The following is a 21,597-nucleotide window of genomic DNA, read 5'->3' on the forward strand; positions in this document are numbered from 1 at the left end:
GGTGTTGGGGTCCAAAGCCCACTGATAAGACTATGCCCCCTTTTCTTTTTATACTGGAAGAAATCTGTGTGCTCCTGAGAAACAGCCAGTGAAAAACTAGAAAATCTGAGTGTGATTTGTACACTCTGGTGAACTTTTATATTTTCTGGTTTTTGGTTTGTTGTTTTTTTTTTCCGGTACTGGGAATCAAACTCACGACCTTGCGTTTGCCAGGCAGATGCTGTGCCGCTGAGCTAAATCCCCAGCCCCCTGAACTTTTATACTTTAGTGTAACAAATAGGCATAGTGTAACGTGTACTTTTCCATTCAAAGGATCCATTCTTTCTGAAGATGTCATCACTTAGATTTATCTTTCAAATTTTAGGATGATTTTCTTTCCTGGACTGATTTCAATTTTATTTCAATTCCAGCAGGGAGTATGGAGATGTTCCCAAAATGTCCATAATAATTTTCCTTAAAGGATATAACAGTTTCATATTATAACTCCTGTATGTCCAGGAGAAGGGGATTCATAGCATTTTATATATATATATATATATATATATATATATATATATATATATATATATATCATATCATAGCAGGTTTTAACTTTCAGGTGCACATGAATGATTAATTATTCACACATTGATACTGAACTCTGGACAGCTGGCGGTCAGTGCAAGGTGAGGTCTGTGCAGGGTCGTGGAGATCATCACCCCAGGCTGATGAAGGACGCGTGCGCACATCCCTGGGAAACTTTCCTGTGGTGCTGCTAGCACTTCCTGTCCTTCCATCCCATGCAGACCATGTGCTGTGTGGCCCTGCTGGATAGTCTGCCTTTCCTAGCGGTGATGGAGTGAAACCTTCAGCAGCAATGCTCTGTGGTCGGTCTTCTTCTAGCAGGGTGTCCATGCATGCCCACCTGTGCTGCCGCTTGTGGGAGGCAAAGCCGTGCAGCCATTGTGTGGATGAACCATGGCTTGTTCAAGCGCCCATCACCCACCTGCTGATGCCATTTGTTCTGTTTCCAGAGTTGACCCTTAAAAGTGAAGCTGCCAGGTGGGCGCACATCTGTAATCCCAGCACTCGGGAGGCTGAAGCAAGAGGATCTTTGGGAATACCAGACCAGCCTGGGCTACAAAGTGAGCTCAAGGCCAGCCCAAACTGAATAGCGAGACCCTGTCTCAAAAAGATTAAAAAAAAAAAAAAAAAAAAAAAAGTGAAACCATCACTACCATTCTTATGCAAGTGTTTGTGTAGATAAAGACTTTCATTTCTTGGAGAAATACCTAGATATGAAGTTGTGGTTTCATATTTCTGGTGTGGGTTCTGCCCCAGCCTCTCAGGCACTGGTTTCCATCCTGCAGCCTGTCAATGGCCACCGATGCTGCATTTCAGAGGAGCAAGGAGGGAAGCGGCAATGCACACCCACAGCAGCTGCACTCGGCTGTTCTGCAAACCCATACCGCCTTCTCCTCATGGCTCATCAGCTTGAGTCTTGATATTTCTTTGCAACTGTGGAGGTGAGGAATAGCAGCCCTGTAGTTTGGTGAGTTTCTTCTCCAACAAAACTGAGTCTGTTTTCTGAAGAAAAGGACCAAATGAAGCCAGGTGTACACAGTGAGAGTTTCTTTACCCTAATCTCCAAGAAGAAAGGCAGGAAATGGACTCTTCAGAAACTGGGCACTGGTTCACCCGTTACAAAGCCAGGTCCTGCTTGCCTGCTACTCAGTGTGCCTATCGCTGCAACAGCAGTTTTGCAGAAGAGATGGATGTGATTCACACGGCGGCCATACCTGCAAGTCAAGCGGCCCACGTCCCAAGCCTGTCTTACTGAGGACAGGATTTAGGGGCATCTGGGGGACAGTGAAACAGATGAACAGTGATTAGGGGAAGTCATCAGTGGTCTGCACGTGCGTGGTCAGTCTCCATGGTTCCTCAGGAGACACAGGTTCAGATGTCAGCATGGTCTGAGGTAGTTCTTGGCTTTCTGATCTCAAAATGTCACCATCAGATATTTGTGCAGACTGAAGTATGCCAGTGGTCTGTACTTTAGTTGGTTTGAGCTAGACAGAAACAACCTCCAATTTGCTGAAAAACAACTAAGGCAGCCATTCCCATTGTGACCCACCCATCAGAGGTATTATTGATGGCAAAGCTAATGGGCATCTAATAACATATTGCTTAGCTATGTGACCTGTAAAGCTGGTAATGAAAGCCAGGGAAAGTAGGGTGCCAATCAATTTTTCCTTGGGTTTCATCATAGGAACAGAGAAGGGGAGGGGAGGTACCTAGCAATGCAACAGAAAGGCACAGAAAACATACAAATTAGCAAGCAAAACGGAATTAACCAAACTTCAGAGGAAATAAAAGGTGAAGTACTTAATCATAACAGGATAGGGAAAGAATAAGATCAAGTAGTACGTAAAGAGATTGCCAGGATGCTATAAACAAACTCTACTTGTGAACTCTACCATAAATAAATGCAAATCTGCATGACAAAGAAGAACTGGGAATACTGTAATTATGCACCGAGGGAATAACAAAATATGGCAGGACTGGAATATCAACATCAAGTGTACTTCAAGGTCCAACCTGTGATGTGCTGTGACAATGAACAGCACAATCAGCCAGGAAAGTGACACATGCTGTAATCCTGGCACTTTGGGAAGCTGAGGCAGGAGAATTACAAATTCAAGCCCAACCTAGGCAATTTAGCAAGACCCTGTCTCAATATTTTAAAAGGGGGGAAGGGTTGTAGCTCAGTGCAGAGATCCTGAGATCCATTCCTAGTATCACAAAAGAAAGAAAAAAAAACCACTAAAACAAAATAAAATGATGTCTAAACACACAAAACAAAAATGACTACAGTTGTAAGGAAAGCTTGAGATAAAAATATATTTTCTGGGGGAGAATTCAATACAAATTCTCAGAATTAAATCAAGTAAATAAAAAAGAATGCTACAGAGAAAAACTGTTCTTTTTTTTTTTTTTTTTTTTTTGGTACCAGGAATTGAACTCATGAACTCAGGTTTGCCAGGCAAGCACTTATGCCACTGAGCTATATTCCCAGCCCTAGAGGAACAATTAATACATGTTATCTATCAGTGGAACTTCTCACTTCTATAAACAGGAAACATATATCATATTCATATGACCATGGAATGACTACAAAAATTAATTACATATTTACCCACAAAGAAGACCTTAACCATACAAAGAAGTACAGAAAAGAGCTATATTTTTATCATCTTATAATACTGATAATGAATACTAGCACAGAGACTAATAAAATACTGTACTACTTGGAAATTAAAGAACGTGTTTCTAGAAAACACTTGGAGTATGGGCAATAGTACCAGGAAATTAAAAAATATTGAGAAAGCAATAAGAATAAAAACCCTTCATTCTCAAACTTCTGGGACATATCAAAACTGTATTTGGTGAAAGAAATTAAACTTAAGTGCCTTTTGTATTAAAATAGAAAGATGAAAATAGAAGGACTTACATAGCTTAAGTAGAAAAGAACCCGGCAGAAGGAATTGATACGGATCAAAATAGAAATTAATATGCCGGAAAACCAATATGCACATATTCATATTTACTGTAGAAATAAGGGCAACCCTACCAAGAATGGCTCTTCACAAACAAAAACATGAGCTTTTCCTTGGTAAAGAAAAAGGAGCATAGCAGACATGTACACAACAAGGATTGAGAAAGGAGAGATGAGGACTGGTCTAGGAGAATTAAAAGAATTCTGAAGAAAATATACTCTATTCTCTAGCAGTAAGTTTGAAGATCTGCAGGAAATGACCCTCCTAAAGGGGACCTTAGGCCAGGGTCACTGGGTGAAACTGGTCTCTATCACTCTCTGGCTGTGTGGCCATGGCCAGTCACTGCATCAGTCTGTGCTCCAGCTCCCTATCTATAACGTGGGCGTGATGATGTTCCTTCATCTTGGGTGCTTGTGAGAACTAAGTGAGTCTCTGAACGCAGAGGGCTGGAAAGTTCCTGGCCCACAGTGAAGACTCAGACACAGTGGTGCTATTAAATGGCGTGGGCACCACAGTGTATTTGTAAGAAAATAAACCCAGACTCCATGTGACCTTACCTGGAGCACAAATTATTGATGGTCTTAAAGTCAGTTTTAAAAACCCTTTAAGAAAATCAGAGAATTGGAGGAACAATTTACAAGCAAGCAAAACCTTTCCAAACTAAATTAAAGAGGTTCTATTTGGCTACATAAAGCTTATATCACAAATAAAGTCCCTGGCACAGGCTAGAGTGAGGGCCACACCAGTCACGGAGAAGGTGATAAGCAGAGCTCTTCAGCAAAGACAAAGAACACACAAAACCCTGCAGCTACAGCAAGCTCGCAGCTGGAAATAAACAGCCTTGGTGGAAAGGCATCCGGCAACATCCAGAAAATTAAAAATGCAAATATTCCAGGAAACTCTTACTAGAAATAAAACACCAGTAAGTTCAAGATTTTCATGGAGCATTTGTCAAAAACTGGCAGTAAGTCCATCTCCTATCAACAGAGAACATTCTGGATAGTATGCATGCTCCACATATGTTCCACATGCATGTATGCTCCACATGTGTGTATGCTCCACACACATGCTGTACATGATTCACATTGGTGTCACCCAGGAGAAGAAATGGATTTGATTCATTTCTCTGATCTGTCTGTGACTGTCCCCACACACCCCCACAGTGGGATCAGAAAATGTGTATGATAAAACACCGAAGCCATTGTTGTTACTGGCTGTCTTAACCTATTACCACAACAAATACTTACAATGCAAAAAGGGTTATTTTTGGCTCACATTTCAGAGTTTCCACCCATGGTCTTGTTGCTTTTGGGCCTGTGGTGAGGCAGCCTGTCATGGTAAGAATATGTAGCAGGGAAGCCACCGACATCATGGCTGCCAGGAAGCAGAAGCAACAAGAGGAACTGCGATCACAATAGCCCCTTCAAGGACATGCCCCCAATGACCTAGCTTCCTCCCACTGGACCCACCTCTCAGAGGTTCCAGCATCTCCAAGTAGCACCACAGGCTAGAGACCAAGACTTTGACATGCGGGCCCTTGCACGACGCTCCCACACCATAGCATCGCACTGTCCACAGTGGTGTTTGCAGACCATTGTGAGTGAAAGAGATCGTTTTTAATACAGTGACAGGGGCTGGGGATTTAGCTCAGCGGCAAAGTGCCTGCCTGGCAAGAACAAGGTCGTGAGTTCGGTTCCCAGTACCGGAGAAAAACCAAAAAAACATTTAATACAGTGACAATTTCCAGTGTGGCATGTGTGCTTTTGTTTTCTGTGTTATATAATAATTGAGAAAACTGTAGAAAAAAAAACTAATAGAATATTTGCAAGATGCTGAGCCAAAAAAGACTGACCTAAAACATGTTGATCACATCTGTAAAATTGTTTGTGTGATTCTTGTGAAGAAATAAAATTTAAAGTTTCCATTTGGGGGAGTAAATGTTATATTTCACAGGTGATAAGGGTGCATTGGTTATGTTTGTTATGATATCTCCCAAACCTGGAGACCAGTAGTGCCAAATGAAACATGCTCTGGCGTGCCCGCCTGGCATGCCCAGCTATGTCCATTCCAGGAGACTGGGCTGGTCTGCAGGGGCTCTGCACCTGGGTCAGTGCCTGGCAGTGACTCAGGCAGGTTCTGCCCAGGTTGGGCGAGCCAGACATTCCTTCTGCTAGGTGGCCAGTGCCTAACTCACTACGACTTGCACTTTACTGCACCCTGCCCAGCAGGGTGCCTTCACCTAAACAGCCCTGGCATTGCCCTTCCAGCCTTCGTTATGCTAAATGCCCTATTGGGCTGTGCTTTGTCCTTACTCAGCCATGGCTCTCTGAGAGAGGAAAAGTCTGAAGGGTGAAGTGAGGACCTCTGCAGCACCTTGGGGGCAGCCCTTTGTTCTCTCTCACTTCCCGGGGCCGTGATCTCACTGCTTCTCTGACCCAAAGCACTGCACGTGGCAGCAGATAAGAGATGCAAAGGCTCCTTCCCTGCATTTCCAAGAGCTCAAGAGCTCAAGAGCTCCTTCCCTGCATTTCCCCAGAAGGTGCGGTTGGGTGGACAGTGCCTGGCCAGGCCAATCTCGCCATTGACTCCCCACAAAGGGTCTCTGATCAGCACACTCCACCTGCCACAGGCTCAGGTTCAGCAACAAGTTCCACCAGCCTCAGATAGAAAATATTCAGACAACATAGTGTAACAACTATTGACACAGCATTGTATTGTTTTGGGTGTTATAAGAAATCTAGGGGTGACTTACAATATATGGGAGGTACAGGCAGACCATATGAAAATGCTACACCCAAATCCCTGCTCCCTGTTCTCCAGGGCCCTGGAGGAAAAAACAGGATGGGAGCTGCTATGCTCCACCTACCTCCATCGACATCAGCACCTGACTTGGGGTGGGGGCGCAACGGCAGCCTGCTCAGCCATGGCTCTGTGAGGGGCCCTGCCACTGCTGGTTTTTCTTTCTGCTCACATGCTTTTCCTCCAAATAAGTGATAAGTAAGTTTCCACTTATAGGGTCTCCTGCCAAACTCGTCCCTGTCAGCATTTTATGTTGGCTAGGATTTGGGAAGCTCCCGAATGTTTCCATCACAGGCTCACAGAGGGCCTCTATCTGCTCATAGGAGGCACTATGTGTGCATTTTCCTACTGGCTGCTTTGGGGTTCTGGAGGGGGCCTCAGGATCTCATCAGAGGCTCTCTATCCTAACATCACAGGGCTCTTCTAACTTACCTCATAGCTCACCTATGATATATCTCAGTACGTTCTCATAAATTGAAATTGAAAATATCCTAAGCTAGGGCTGGAGGTATAGTTCAGTGGTAGAGCACTTGCCTAGCATGTGCAAGTCCCTGGGTTCCATCACCAGCACTGAAAAAAGAAGGAAATGAGAGAAAGAAGGAGAGAAGAAGAAGGAGGAGGAGGAGGAGGAGGAGGAGGAAGAGGAGGAGGAACAGAAGGTAGAGGAAGAGGAAGAGGAGGAGAAGAAGGAGGAGGGCACAGCACCTGCTTGGCAAACACAAGGTCTTGAGTTCAATTCCCAGTACCAAAAAAAAAAAAAAATTCGAATCCAAAATCTGAAGGGTGGTTTCCACTGAATCTATGTGTTTCACCTCCACGCCATCCTAAAGTGAACCAATCACTAAGCTGAACTCTGGTACGTCAGGGGCTGTCTGTGAGGCTCAGCACAGCTGGCAGCTCCCTGACAGCTGATTCTCCAGCTGCTGGAGACCTGACCCACACATTGGACTCGCATTCTCCATTCAGGATTGACAGCCGGGTTGCTTCCTCCAGATTTGAGCCTCAGGTGTTCCTACCTGCTCCGCACCTCCATCTCCCTCCTGTCTTTCTCTCTCCACTCAGAATAGAGAGAGGTAATGCCCAAGACTCACTGCCAAACTTCTTCCCTTCTACCTTAAAAAGGAAGTAGTGTATCCCTCCCAAAGGTTACTTCTGATCTACGTGTTCCTTTAAATATAAGCAAATTCCATTTCCACTCACTCAACATATTTTTCTAGCTATAGGTGAATTTGTTGAAAATCATCTTACTGAGTGACAAATTATTTCTCAGACCCTGCCCAGCCCCAGAGGCAGGGTGTCTGGTACCTTAGGCTACTTCTATAACATTGAGGCCCTCCTATATGCCAGGTAGTGGGCTAAGTGCTGGGAACATGGTACCGAACAAAATGAGATCACATCCTTCATGGAAATTCTGGTCCACAGAGAAATGAGGGGAGAAGAAAACAATCAAAATATTTACACCAACAAAGATTTGATTGCAAATTTTATCAGGTTTTTAGAAATGAAGCAAATATTACTGGGGAGAGTAGAGCCAGATAAGCTGAGATCTGTACACAAGTAAGTGTAAGGTTAGTACCGAGTAGAAGAAAAATTGTCCCAGGGAGAGATAATGGCATGTGCAAAGGTAGGAAACCTACCTTTCCTGAGGTAGGAAACCCCAGCCCTCTCAAGGAATGCTAGTGGGCTAGAATGAAGTGAGAAAGGTATGAAGTGTTATTAAGTGAGGCTTGTAAGGAAACCAAAAGCCAAGGGACTCAAAACCCATAGAATTTTTTTCCCTAAGACAAACAGGAAGCCAGTGAGAGATGTGAATTTGTGGTGAAACATTCTCAGGTCTTCACTGCACAAAAACCCCTCTAATAGACACTTGGAGAAGGTACGACAGAGCAGGCAGGTGGCAATGACAGTGGCCCAGGAAGGAGAAGGGGAGAAGTGAGGACAGGATGAAGCACAGGGAGTGGATCTGCAGGGCTGACAAAGATTAAAGTCTAAAGAGCAGGATACGCAAGACTTTCTATCACAACCCAGGCTGTGCTACAGCAGAAGCTTTTCTTTCTTTCTGTAGTGCTAGGGATCAAGCCCAGGACCTCCCACATGCTGGGCAAGTGCTCTACCACGAAGCTACCACTCTGCCTGTGCCATAGCTTTATATCACTGGCCATGCCAAAGGTTTGTTTATAGCAGTGTCACCAAAAACACATGAGCAATGCACTGTACTATAACGTTACTATGGCCACGGTGTCACCAAATGACAGAGATTTTTCAACCCCATAACATTTTTAAGGGCTCACCAGTGCACGTGCGGTTGTCGTTATGCAGCATGTGACTGCAGACAAATAACATGTCAGAGGGATACAAATGCCTGGCAGTGGAGTTTGACACGGCATGTGAGCAGGGACATGCAGGTGGATATACGGTGCAGACCAGTCACACACAGGAGTGGGAAGGGCTATAACCCGTCTCTCATAAGCCATGGTGGGGTTTCGTGTCTATCAAAAGGCTGGTAAACAGCTTGCCAGTGGGCAGGGATGGCAAGAAGAGCCTGGTAGGAAGAGGCTGAGAACCTGGTGGCAAGGGAGGTTTGGGAAATGACCGGTTGCAGTATCCTGCTCCTGCCCACATCCCTAGGGTGTGTGCAGAGCAGGAGCTCTGTAAACACTTGTTAGACCACAGAGGAAGGGGTTTTGGGAAGTCCATCTTTCCCTGGTGATACAGGGGGAGATTCCTGGCAGTTTTCACTGGACCTGGCCCTCTTCTCTGCCAGGTAATAAAGAAGCATGTGATCCATGCTACAGTGGGGACCCCAGAGAAAACTCTAGCCTGCAGGTTAGGGTCTCCGCTTTAGTGGAGCCCTGGCACCCATGCACATGGTGGAGACAGAGGAGGATGTGAACTGGGGGGTGAATTTTTGGTGTGCTGTGTGGTCCACCCATTGTGGATGTTACATAGCAGGGAACGGGGAGAAGGGCGTCTGGCAAGCAGCATCTTGGGAAATCTGGAAGTAGTCCACACCGGGCTGAATCAGTAAGCAGCCCCAACCCCCAGGACAAACACAGAGCTCCCTTTGGGGATCGGATGTGAGCCCTGCCCAAGCCTTCACAGACACGTTGTGCATTTCAGAATAAAACAGAAACAGACAACTGAAGACGTAATCCTCAAAACCCTGGCTTCAGGGAGCAGAGGTCCGGATTATGCTACGCCCCATATTTGCATATTGTTTTTTCCTTGTCACGCAAACTTCCTGGGCAGGGGCTCCAAGAGGGCCATGTGGGTGGGAGGAAGTGGCCTTAAATATGACTGCTCTTGGCTCTGGCTTACTTCAGGAGCCCCAGCCACTGGGAGAGGCTGTGCTGAAGGTAACTATCTTCCCTGGTTCCTTTATTTTCCTCTAGGCGGGAACACCTAGGCAGAGCCTGCACTTAGAGTAAAGTCTCTAAGAGTGAGTCAAAACCCTTCACCCATCTCTGAAGGGGGCTGGTCCTGGGGGCATCATCTCCTGAGCATCCTCCCGGTTTGGGTGGACTAAGGGTCTGAAGCTGGATTTCTGATGGCTCTGCCATCTCCTGCCCCAGGAAGCTGAGATCCCAGGGATCTGTGGAGCCAGGGGACTAAAAAGGCTTTGGGTAAGAGGCTTTGATGTGCCATCAGGATACTTTGCTCTCCCAAAAGCCAGCAGGATGAGTAGCCAAGGGGATGCACTGCACATAAAGATGGAGGTGGGTTCAAACCCTGCCTTTGACACTTACCAACTGCGGGACAAAAGACGGCGTTAAATGATTTTCAGCCTTGCTTTCTTCATCTGTGAAGTAATTCATAACTGTTCTTTCTTCATGGGCACTACCACAGAGCTTCTGTGAGGACTGAAGGGGAGGCTGTGGGGCAGACCAGAAATCGGCACAGCTGGGGGCAAAGTCAGTGTGGGCACAGGGGAGGGAAGGGGGCAGCAGGGTGCCAGAAGTGAGGCCCAACCCACAAAGCAGCCTGCTGCTGAGAGTGGAATCCCAGATGGTTCCACAGCTGCTCCCATCCAGGCGCCAGGCACACTGGCAGGTGCTTTGTGTCTCCATTAATCTTTCAGTAACTCTGTGAAGCAGAGGGGACCAGAACTGTCCTTCTAGAGGCCACAGTTCCGAGTGATGATGCTAGGGTGTGAGCCCAGCCCAGTCTCACTCCCACGGGCTTTTTCCTACTCAGTCACCTGCCTTGATGGCCAGTGGTCGAGACTGTGGCCCTAGTTTGCTCATACAAGGCTCAGGAGGGAAGCAGAGACTAGTCCTGCAGGGGCACATGCCTGCGGGAGTGGTCTGCGGGAGGCACCTGGCCTATAGGCTGGCAAGGCCTAGGGGTCCCAGGCCTTGGGGGGCTGTCCCCGCCTCCTGTCAGATTGTAGGGAGAGGACCATGCCATGTCCAGGTGTGCGGCACCCTGGATGCCAGCAGGGTCCCTCTTCCCTTGCAGAAAGTCTGGGGTTGGGGCTGGGAGTCAGCACTCCATGGGGAGGGGAGGCAGTGGAAGGCATCAGAAACCGGAATTCAAGCAGGATCACAGACTGTATCTATGCATAGGTTTGGGGTCATTTTTGTTTTGAAAATGGAATTGGCCTTAATTTTTCTGATGTTAAAAGTTATCATATATGTAGCATATATGAATATCTCTGGATACACACACAGACACACACATGCCTAACCCCCAGGTTGTGCCATTCTTACCCCTACAGCATGGAATATATTTGCAGCAGGCAGAGCTTGTGGGCATGCTGAATAACTGGCACTATTTATTTCATGCCCAAATACTGCACAATACACCATCATACAGATGCGGCACAGTTCATTTATAGGTCCTCCTGCTGATGGACCTATAGGGACTTGCTGGTATTTCTGTCATAAATCACCTGCAGCCACTTTCTTATTCATGAATATTCAGGAATGCTGTAATTACTAGAAACTCCTGGATATGGACCTCTTGTGTCACAGACTAAGGCTTGGAAAGGCTTCTTGACTCTGCCCAGTTGCTCCCAGAAGAGCCATGCCCAGATTTGTCTGTATGGATTCTGGTGCCAGTAGCAGGAATCACTTCCACATTTTTATATTTTGTTTTGTTTTGTTTTGTTTTGTTTTGAGACAGGGTCTTAATATGCAGTTCAGGCTAGCCTTGAACTCACTATGTACCCGAGGCTGGCCCCCAACTCATAGCGATCTTCCTGCCTCAGCCTCCCAAGTACTGGGATTACAGGCCTGCGCCACCACGCCTGGCCACCTCCACGTTTTGCACTGAAACCCGAAGCCCACTGAGGCCTTTGCTACTACCAGGTATAGCACACATTGGTTTAAAAACAGAGCCTGGTCCAGCTCTGCCAAGTCACCAGTACTTCTGAGAACAGTGGCTTGGACTGAAAGACTCTGCAGGTATTTGAGTGCTGGCTTCTCTTTAATTAGCTTGGCATTGAATCGTGATGGGTGTTCATCCATCTAATCTGGAAAGTGGGTGGCTGAGCTCTTGGACCTTCTCCTGGGAATGTGTCATCAGCTTTGCAAGCAGACAGATGCAGGAGTGGGACCAGAAGGGTGCCAGGAGGGTCCCTGCCCCTGGCGCACTGCCAAGAACCCACTCTGAGTGGTTGCGCTTAGGATCCCTGCTCTGCTTCTAGCACACACTGTGGAGTGTCGTCTGCTCTGGGAGATATCAAGACACCAGAGGAACCAGACATCTGAGGCAAAGGGGGAATTCTGGTGGGAATTCCATTTTTCCTGGCTCTTCCTATAAAATTAACGCTGCCAGGCTGCAGTGAGAACGAGCTAGTGACAGGGCCGAGGCAGGGTGCAGGTCCTGGGCAGAGCCGTGCCCCCATCGGCTACAAGGTGCTGTCTTTTTCCAGGCACCATGAACAAGATCAGCGAAGTGGTGAAGGAGGCCCGGGCCGCCTTCCAATCCGGCCGGACGCGCCCACTGCAGTTCCGGATTGAGCAGCTGGAGGCGCTGCGGCGCATGATCAAGGAGAGAGGCCCGGACATCACTGGCGCGCTGGCAGCCGACCTGCATAAGGTGCTTGCGCCGTAAGGGGGCAGCCGCTGTTTGGGAGAGCGGGGCAGAGGTGCGACAGGAACGTGGATAGTCGTGGAGTGTTGTAGGGCATCTGTTGCACGCTCGGGGATTTGTATGGCACTTTACAGAGGCTTGAGTGTGCCCCCAAAACATTCTGCTTCGTTACCACGATATAGAGGGGGAAATGAGGCTTGGAAAGATTAGGAGCAACCTGGAAGATCCCCCAATTCAATTCAACCAACAGAATGGGGGAACGGCCCTCTCCTGTGAGCGCTCTGCACCGTACCCCAGCAGGTCGCACTGTTGGGCAGAGGAGCCTCCTTTTCCACCTTCTGCGGGCTTCTCTCTCCTGGCCTGGCTTCTTCACACACATGCAGCATTAGGCCACCGTTTCAGCCACCTGACACCCCTAAACTTCTGGTCCCCTCATTCCTCCACCCTCAGCTCTACCTAGGAACCCTGGTTTCCCACATGAGGGAAAGAATGCAGCTGCCAGGCAGAGGGCACCTGCTCCCCACGGCCGCCTCCTCCCCTCCCCGCTCCATCTCTTACTCTGAACAAAACCTCACACTTCCAGATTCACAAACCTTTCACCTTGCCGCCAACAACCTACCTGAACATGCTTCCACCTTCCTCTTGCCTGGGAGAAGGGAAGAGGTCCCCTGCAGTTCCAGAGCTTGGGAGCTCACCCACCAACCACTCCTGTACTTCTGTATTTTTAAAAATTGGTCAAGGCTTCCCATCTTAAAATAAAAACAAGAAGAAAATTCTTTGTTTTAACTTCACAGCCAAAGTTCATGAAAAAGATGCATATTTGCATCTCTTTACCCCTGGCTGCTCCAGGAGACCCTGAGTACCCAAACCCCAGCCCCACTACCCCAATGGCTAATCCTGAGCTCTACTTCCCTGGGTCTCTTCTCTGGCTGGGCACCATGGTAAGCAGCCCTGCCACCCTGGCTGCCGAGCACTGGAGGGGAGGCTCCCTGCTCGTATCCTGACTACACAGCCGTGGCTGGTGCCCCAGCTCATACACAGCCTCCCCTGCAGAATGAATGGACCAGCTACTATGAGGAGATGGTGCACGTCCTGGAAGAGATCGAGCATGTGATCAAGAAGCTCCCCGAGTGGGCTGCAGATGAACCTGTGGAGAAGACTCCCCAGACGCAGCAGGACGAGTCCTACATCCACTCAGAGCCTTTGGGCGTGGTCCTCATCATTGGTGCCTGGAACTACCCCTTCAACCTTATCATTCAGCCCATGGTGGGCGCCATTGCTGCAGGTACTGTGGGCTCCATTCCAGAACGGGCTCAGGCCTCTGGGAAGAGGGGTTCGGCTTAGGAGCTAGTTTGACAGGTCTATCACAGGAAGCTACAGGGACCTAACTATTTAGCCAGGCCTCCCGTGCCCAAAGCCAGCCAGGCAAAGGCAGGTCTCTCCTTGCTGTGGTGGGGACCACTTTCAGCTCATATAGCCCAGGAGTCAGCACTGCTCTCCCAACGAGGCCAGAGAATCTCGCCACTCCTTTCCCAGCCCCTCAGCAACTGCACAGGGGGAAATGATGACGCCCTGGCTAGCGCATGTCCCTGTGTGTGTATTCTGTTGTTCCTGTGGTCTTTGCCCACGTGCCGACACTTCCCTCCACTCTTCTATGGACACAGATGATGGGGGACAAGCTCCATCATAAAGCTCCAGGCTTGGTCATTGAGATAGCAGAGTCAGGAGCAGGGGGCTAATGCGGCCCTGAGTCAGTGTACTCTTCAGGGAATGCAGTGGTGCTCAAGCCCTCGGAGCTGAGTGAGAACATGGCGAACCTGCTGGCCACCATCATCCCTCAGTATATGGACAAGGTAAGGTGTACTTCATGGCTCAAAGATGAATATGCTGGGGGCCTGGTCTTTGGGGCTTGAGAACCAGTGAATTCTTGCATCCAAGGGCCAAGCCTCAGGAGTGTAGCCCCTAGCTGCTGCCCTCCCCTGTCAGGACAACAAAGCCCTGAGCCAGGAGAGGTATCCGGAAGGCAGTGGCCATCCCGGGTGGGTAGGAGTGCCGAGCTGCAGGGCTGCAGTTTGGCCCCTGCCCACTCCCACATGCAGAAGTGAGGAGTTTGGTTTTTGCTGAGGCTCTCTCTCTTTGCATGGAAGGATCTGTACCCAGTGATCAACGGGGGTGTTCCTGAGACCACAGAGTTGCTCAAAGAGCGATTTGACCACATCTTGTACACGGGCAGCGCAGCCGTGGGGAAGATTGTCATGACGGCTGCTGCCAAGCACCTGACCCCTGTCACACTGGAGCTGGGAGGAAAGAGCCCTTGCTATGTGGACAAAGACTGCGACCTGGATGTGGCTTGTCGGTGAGAAGGCTGGGCTTGGCAGGGCTGCAGCGGCCACTCAGTCTGCCAAGTGCTGCAGTGCTGCTCTGAGTAGCACAGTCAGTCCCTGCCCCCACAGAGCCTGCAGTTATCCACAGAAGCTCCAGGGGTGGTGGGAACGGGGGGGGACCCCATTCACAGAAAAGGCACAAGGAGTCCAGGAAGGCTTCCAGGAGGAAGAGAGATCGGGGTAGAACTCTGCTGCTTAGGCATCACTGGAGACCTAGTGCTCTGAGCAAAGGCTGCAGGGGAAGAAAGTGTGGGGCGTTCAGTGCCCCGAGAACTTCACCAGGTCTGGCCCTCAACTAAGGCAGGGATCACCTGAGGTCTAGACAGCATGACCAGCGAGAAGAGCCCTTGCCACCTGGGGTCTCAGAACTTTTGTCCAGGCCTCCCAACCCTAGCCAGGGCTCTGGCCGCCTCTGACCCACAAGTGTGGCCCTTCACAATAGGAAGCGCAAGTAGACAGTTCACTCAGCCATACGGGACTCTAAAACTGTGATCACAAATGCACAAATGCACAAACGCCCCACACATCCCAGACATCCTCTAGAGATTCCCAATCTGTCACACAGGAAGTCAGGACCTGCAGTCTCCCAAAGGCCCCTATGGGCAAGGGAGGTTCCTGATGTGCTCAGTGCAGTGTCTGGAAGTGAGGGGCTGCTTAGGACTCCATGGTGGTGGCCCATAGCTTGCAGCTCCCACTTATGGGCGGGTTCTTCTACAGTGCTGAGCGCACTATGCCTTGACTCTGAGCACCCAGAAGGACATAGGTGTCCTTGGGAGCTCCCTGTGGCTCGAGGAATGTAGCCCACTTGGGGATTTTCACAGACGCATCGCCTGGGGCAAATTCATGAACAGCGGCCAGACCTGTGTAGCCCCTGACTACATCCTCTGTGACCCCTCAATCCAGAGCCAAATCGTGGAGAAGCTCAAAAAGTCACTGAAAGTGAGTAAGGCCCCCAGGGGAGTGGGGGAGAAGCGTAGGGATGGGCTGGACATTATGCCGTAATCGACATCAAGGTTTAATCAAATACTGGAGTTTTTTTCTTCTGAGCATAAAGGGGATACACACTCACCCTGAGTAACTTGGGAGATATTAAAAAGCGTCATGGAGATAAAGGGTCCCTGCTGTCACGTGGGGAGGAAGCCTCAGCCCTGACAGAAGTCCATGTCCTTCCCTAAGTCTTGTCTTTTCTCAGGAGTTTTATGGAGAAGATGCCAAGAAGTCCCGTGATTACGGAAGAATCATCAATGCCCGGCACTACCAGAGGGTGATGGGCCTGATTAAGGGCCAGAAAGTGGCCCACGGCGGCACTGGGGAAGAAACCTCCCGGTACATAGGTGTGTGCCCCACCTCACTGCCTTGCCTGCCTGCCACCAGGGTCCTCAACAAGTGTGCAGCAGCGGAGCAGACACTTAAGAAGCAGGCACAAGTCTGTGGAGACATAACTCACTTTGCCAGTGGGCCTGGGGTTGGCTCCGCGACCCTCAGCAGGCAGGGGCTGAGCATGGCTTCTAGGACACCCCAGAGGCTCCCTCCCACAAGGCCAGAGACAAGGACATCATCTCCCCCTACCTCTGTACATCACATGGGAACAGCAGAGGCCACAAGAGCCCCTGGTGGCCAAGATGTGAGGTGCACCCTGCTTAGCCTGGGGGTGATGAGATGTGGCTCACTTGGTAGCCCCCAATTTGTTGAGGAAACAGATAAGCTCCAGGAGGATGCAGGTGGCTGGCAGATTCAGAGCTCTCTCCTCCCATGCGGGTTAAACCATGGTTGTTCCTATGGTCTGTCTCATGGTCTGGGACAAGGATGGAGGCTGTGGAAGGGCCTCTCTGGGCCGCTTCCTGCCCCTCTCAGCCTGGGCAGCTTTATTCTGCAAGAGGTGGGGGCAGGAGCTAGATACACAAGGTGGGTGGGGGTCTCAGCGCCGGCTGACTCTGGCTCATTTCCCACCTCAGCCCCCACCATCCTTGTGGACGTGGACCCCCAGTCCCCAGTGATGCGGGAGGAGATCTTCGGGCCAGTGCTGCCCATCGTGTGCGTGCACAGCCTGGAGGAAGCCATCCAGTTCATCAACCAGCTCGAGAAGCCACTGGCTCTCTACGTGTTCTCCAGCAATGACAAGGTGGGCTCCTCCGGTACAGTACCTGCACACAGACAGGATCCAGAGGGCCACAGACCTGGGTTCAAATTGCAGCTTTCCTGTTCACCAGCTGTGTGACCTTGGGCAAGTCACTTAACTTCTCAGAGCCTCTCTGGCCTTGTCTCAGAGACTAGGACAGATGCATCCTTTGAGAGCTTTGAATGAAGCGATATCATCACAGTGCCCTGTTCACAGTCACAGTTGCCACATGGTGCTAAGGGCCACGTGGTGTTTGTGTGGGGGCAGCAGGTGCTGGAGATAGTGACTCAAGCTGAGGATGCAGGAGCTGGTAGATGGGCCTCTGCCTCCACCAGCTGGGTTCTTGTGGCACACAGGGTAGGAGGGAGGCTGGGGCATCTCCTGGGCAGGAGTGTGAGGTCAGCAGCTGGGTCTTGATGTAGGTGATTAAGAAGATGATTGCAGAGACATCGAGTGGTGGGGTGACAGCCAATGATGTCATTGTCCATATCACCGTGCACTCTCTGCCCTTCGGGGGCGTCGGTGAGTCTGGGTGTGGGCTCGCTGCCACCTGCCTCCCTCCAGGGCCCTGAGGGCTGGACAACCCCAGGAGATTCAGGAGGGCCAGGAGCATCCGGGGGCCTCAGACTTCCTCTGACCTTGCTATTTGTGCCTCTAGACTCTACCTTCAAGTCCTATGGGATCTAGAAGTCACCTGGTGCACAGGCCTGTTTCACAGAGGTCCCATACCAGGGGCATGTAACTATTTATGATGTAGTCGAGATTAGACTCTTCCCGGGCATTCTTTGCCCCCAGCATAGATGTCCTGGTGAACACCTGAGGGATTGGCCACCTCCCATGAGGATATAGGTATAACTGGTATGGGTTCCTTGCCCTGAGCAGGCTCCTCCACAGGGCACAGTGGCATGGGGGCCTACCATGGAAAGAAGAGCTTCGAGACCTTCTCTCACTGTCGCTCCTGCCTGGTGAGGTCTCTGCAGAACGACGAAGCCCACAAGGCCAGGTACCCACCGAGCCCAGCCAAGGTGAGAAGCAGGAGGTGCTGTTGTGGGAGTGGGCTGCATAGGCTATGGGCAAGGCCCAGGGGCTCACTGCTCCCTCTTCATGCTTCTACAGATGTCCCGGCCCTGAGGAGGCTGCTCCACCTGGCTCATCTGTGCTTGCTCCCGTTGGAGGGTGAGATGCCCTTACTGACTCTGCTGCCCTTTGGAGATCTGCTTCTGGAGCCCCCAACCCTAGTCTCTTGTACCTCTCTCCTGTGCATGCCCCCACCTCCCAGACAGACCCAGCCCTCTCCTCTCCAAGTCCCCAGCCCTTGCTAGACTCAGGCCAATAAAGCTTTCTGAGTGAATAGTCAAATGCTGTATGTGTTGCTTCTTTTGCATGCTGCATCAACCAACCCTGTATAACCCAACTCCACTGCCCCTCAAGGCTTGGTTGTTCTGAGGAGCCCATGAAGACCTCCCAGTGGCCCCATGCCAGCCCACAGGGCCTCAAGGCAGGAGGCCGTGGTGTTGGGTGATATCTGTTGTCTTCCATTTGCACTTTGGGATGTCAGCTCCATTCCCAGTGTGTCCAGCCAAGGAGAAGCCAAGGAGAAGCCAAGGAGGCTGAGCCTTGATGACAAAGTGGCTCCAAACCCAGAGGCAAAAAGGTCTTCTCAAATCAGATGTGGCCTCGAGGGTTGCTCCATATGACAGCACAGTGGTCAACAAGAAGCCCTTTGCTGTAGAATAGGTCGCAGTTGCAAATGGGAAATCACATCACTGCCTTCAAACAATGAAGTGCCCTTTGCTGTTGTCGGGGTACTGCTCACAGGACAAAGGACCAGAAGCATCAGCACCAGGACTCCTGATGCCCCTGCCAGCTTTCTGTTAGGTATCCTCTTGTCCTTGAGTCTGGCCTCAGGGGCCTGCGGAGCCAGACTAGGGTCCAGTAAGGGAAGTCTGAGTGGAGCAATGGTTTGAAGCATTGGAGACAGAGCCAAGAATCAATCCTGTGTGACTAGGCTGGGGCTGATTCCCTCTGCACTGCTCCAGGTGTTGGTGCTCCCAGCAAAGGCCTTGGACCTGCCTCTGCATCCTGCTTACCATGGTGGCTCCTCTCCCTGCCCCGTTCCCCCTGTTGTGCAGGCCTCGTCCTCATCTCTAGACCTCATACGTTACATCTAAAACTCCAACCCCACCCTAGAGCAACTTCCCCTCCCTCTAGCGAGAGGCAGAGAGTAAACTGCTCTTCATGGTTTGAAGACAGTGATGTAATTTCCCATTTGCATCTGTGACTTTTTGTACAAATAGGCAGAGAGGTGAATGGCACCAAAACCAGGATCCTCTCACGCCCTGCTCCTCTCCTAGTTGCTGTCTCACTTTTTTTCTCTACTTTCCTTCCTAGTGAGTCTCGACTGAGGGTGTCTGTCCTGTGTGGCACAACAACCCCCACAGGGACAGATGACAAACTCCTCAGCCTTTACCCTGTGACTTGCTAAAAGTTTGACTTATGTTTTCTTCTGGGATTTAGAAGATGCTTTTGCTTAAAAAAAAAAAAAAAAATTTAAAAAAAGCTAGCTCCATTGTGGGCTGGTTAAGTCTGCTGGGAACCTGTGCAAGATGCTGCTTGCCCCAAGCAATGGCCCCTGTATGTTTTATTTATGAGAGATTAGGAACCCAACTTCCGGTAGGCACCTCCCTCCATGCTGCAGAGCTACTCTTGGTCATAAAAGCATGAGAAGTCTGTTTTTCCTTGAGATAAAGCCAATTACTTGGCACAAATGGCCACCTCGGTCCCCAGGTGAAGTTAGTATTATTCTGCCAGGGCTGGGTAACAAAACAGCACAGACCAGATGGCTCAGATGGCAGTGTTTTCTCACAGTTCTGGAGCCTGGAAGTCTGGAGGTTGGTTAACCCCAAAGCCTCCTCCCTTGGCTTGCAGACAGCTGCCCTCTCACTGTGTCTTCACAGGGTCTATTCTCTGGTTAGGCACATTCTCCATGCCTCTGTATCCAAATTCCCTCTTCCTCAGGGCTACCATATGACCTTAGTCACCTGTTCAAAAGGCCCTGTCTCCAAGCACAACCTCATTCTGAAACACTGGGGTTTAGGACTTCAACATATGAATCTGGGGATGGGAAACAACACAGTGCAGTTCACAGAGGCAGGATTAACCGTATATGACAAATGATGTTGTGAGTCCTCTTACTTGAGGACTATTGTTTATGTTGAAAACACATGTACCAGGTTATATCTGCTTGGCTGTAAAGGAGTGAGATTTCTTTCTACCTTTGTAAAAGCTTAACAGATTGACTGAGTGCATAATGAGTAAGTAAACCATTTTCTTTGTTAGTTACCTTTGTGGAAAGGTTTTCTGGGTTGGGAGATTTCTATTTTAATTGTATTTCCTAACAAAGTGAAGAAGTTCTGGAAATACCACTCCAAAATATGCCACTTCAATATGCTGATGGGTTCACACTGAGGGACAGAGCAATGAGCTGCACACAGGAGGTGCTTAATGAATACTTGTTGAGTAAACTAATACATGAATCACTGGGGTTTGGTTGCTCTGACTCTCCCCACCTCATACCATCATCACATCTGCAGTTACATAATGGTAAATGGTAAGAAGCTCCTTGTGAGCCAGTTCTGTGAGGAAACAGCTCTCGAATCTCAAACCTTTTCAGCAACAAAGGCAACATCCTGGTCAACAATATGTCCTGTTGCCCTCATCACACCCGCTTGGGGGCTCTCCAAGGTGAGGGTCTCACAGGCAACACCCTGATAAATGACAGTTGTACCCAGCTGGAGGTAGGAGAAAGGAGAGCATCTTGACTAGCAGCCTGCTCTCCTCTACCCAACCCTCTCATGGCCCTATGTCTTGAAGGTACGAGCCCATTAATAGGTTAGGTATCTAAGGCTTCGGTGTGACATCACCTGGCCAAGGTCTCACTGTGCCATGGCTCAGGAGCACCTGCTCTTTGCTGACACCACAGCAGCTCCTCATCAGGAGCTACTGACAGAGCCTGACATGCTCAGCCCCTAGAAGTGAAGGATCCTAGTTCCAAAGGGTGTCACCTGTGTGTTCCAGAGGGAGGAATTGGCACATATAGTACCAGTCACCATCATCCCTCTTTCCTCTATTCTTCATCCTCTTCATTCTCCTTTTCCTATTCATTATTACTGCAGTGCCAGTCACAACACCAGCTTCTATTCATAAAGTCCCGAACCTGAACTTTTCCCAACTTCTCCTATTGCCGAGGCACAGTTGACTGAAAACATCCAGAGGAAAACACGTGGCCCGGCCTCAGCACACTGATTCAACCTACTTGATTGTTCTTCCCATTACACGGATTAAAGAATGAGCTTTAAAAATTGCACAAGTATGACCCAAGCCTTCTAAACAATAGCTATTTTCCAGAACATAAAAGACCAAGAACAGTCCCAAACTCATGTGTTTTAGGGGAACAGGTGACATTTCTGGGTTGCCCACCACTGTTGGCAGCATACTGACATCCCGTCTCACAGCTGAGGTGCCACAGCCTTCCAGATCGTTCTGTCCACTTGCTTCTGGCATTTCTTTTTAAATAAAAGGAGGAAAACATTAACAGACAACCTTTTACAAAATAGCGAAAGAACAGTTCAGACAACACAGAGTTACAAACAAAGTGGTAGGAAATTAACAATGCTTGTTGTACTACATATTGATATCTTCAAAGTGGTTTCTCATGAAAACA

At 49.5% G+C, this 21,597-nt stretch overlaps 1 protein-coding gene across 2 annotated transcripts; it reads left to right on the forward strand.

Annotated features, from left to right (window-relative positions):
- Nucleotides 1–8,634: 8,634 nt before the first annotated feature.
- Nucleotides 8,635–18,233, forward strand: Aldh3a1 (aldehyde dehydrogenase 3 family, member A1). Of its 2 annotated transcripts, none has more exons than XM_013522026.1 (11): nucleotides 8,635–8,718; nucleotides 12,211–12,377; nucleotides 13,425–13,656; nucleotides 14,139–14,224; nucleotides 14,519–14,727; nucleotides 15,577–15,694; nucleotides 15,948–16,089; nucleotides 16,711–16,877; nucleotides 17,297–17,396; nucleotides 17,769–17,899; nucleotides 17,991–18,233. In XM_013522026.1, the coding sequence occupies exons 2-11, from the start codon at nucleotides 12,216–12,218 to the stop codon at nucleotides 18,003–18,005; spliced, it is 1,362 nt and encodes a 453-aa protein (XP_013377480.1). In that variant the 5' UTR covers nucleotides 8,635–8,718; nucleotides 12,211–12,215; the 3' UTR covers nucleotides 18,006–18,233. The 2 variants fall into 2 exon arrangements, with proteins under 2 accessions (XP_013377480.1, XP_005399317.2); XM_005399260.2 differs by lacking the exon at nucleotides 8,635–8,718 and adding an exon at nucleotides 9,613–9,691.
- The last annotated feature ends 3,364 nt before the right edge of the window (nucleotides 18,234–21,597 follow it).

Source organism: Chinchilla lanigera, unplaced genomic scaffold (assembly GCF_000276665.1).
Source record: "Chinchilla lanigera isolate Chin_1 unplaced genomic scaffold, ChiLan1.0 scaffold00066, whole genome shotgun sequence".
Lineage (NCBI taxonomy): Eukaryota > Metazoa > Chordata > Mammalia > Rodentia > Chinchillidae > Chinchilla > Chinchilla lanigera.

What these genes read in the sequence shown, in the direction of transcription:
- Aldh3a1 (XM_013522026.1), top strand. Translation starts at nt 12,216, where the DNA reads ATGAACAAGATCAGCGAAGTGGTGAAGGAGGCCCGGGCCGCCTTCCAA. An exon ending in TGGCAGCCGACCTGCATAAG is followed by an intron (nt 12,378 to 13,424) that starts GTGCTTGCGCCG and finishes CCTCCCCTGCAG; the next exon opens with AATGAATGGACCAGCTACTA. An exon ending in TCCCTCAGTATATGGACAAG is followed by an intron (nt 14,225 to 14,518) that starts GTAAGGTGTACT and finishes TTTGCATGGAAG; the next exon opens with GATCTGTACCCAGTGATCAA.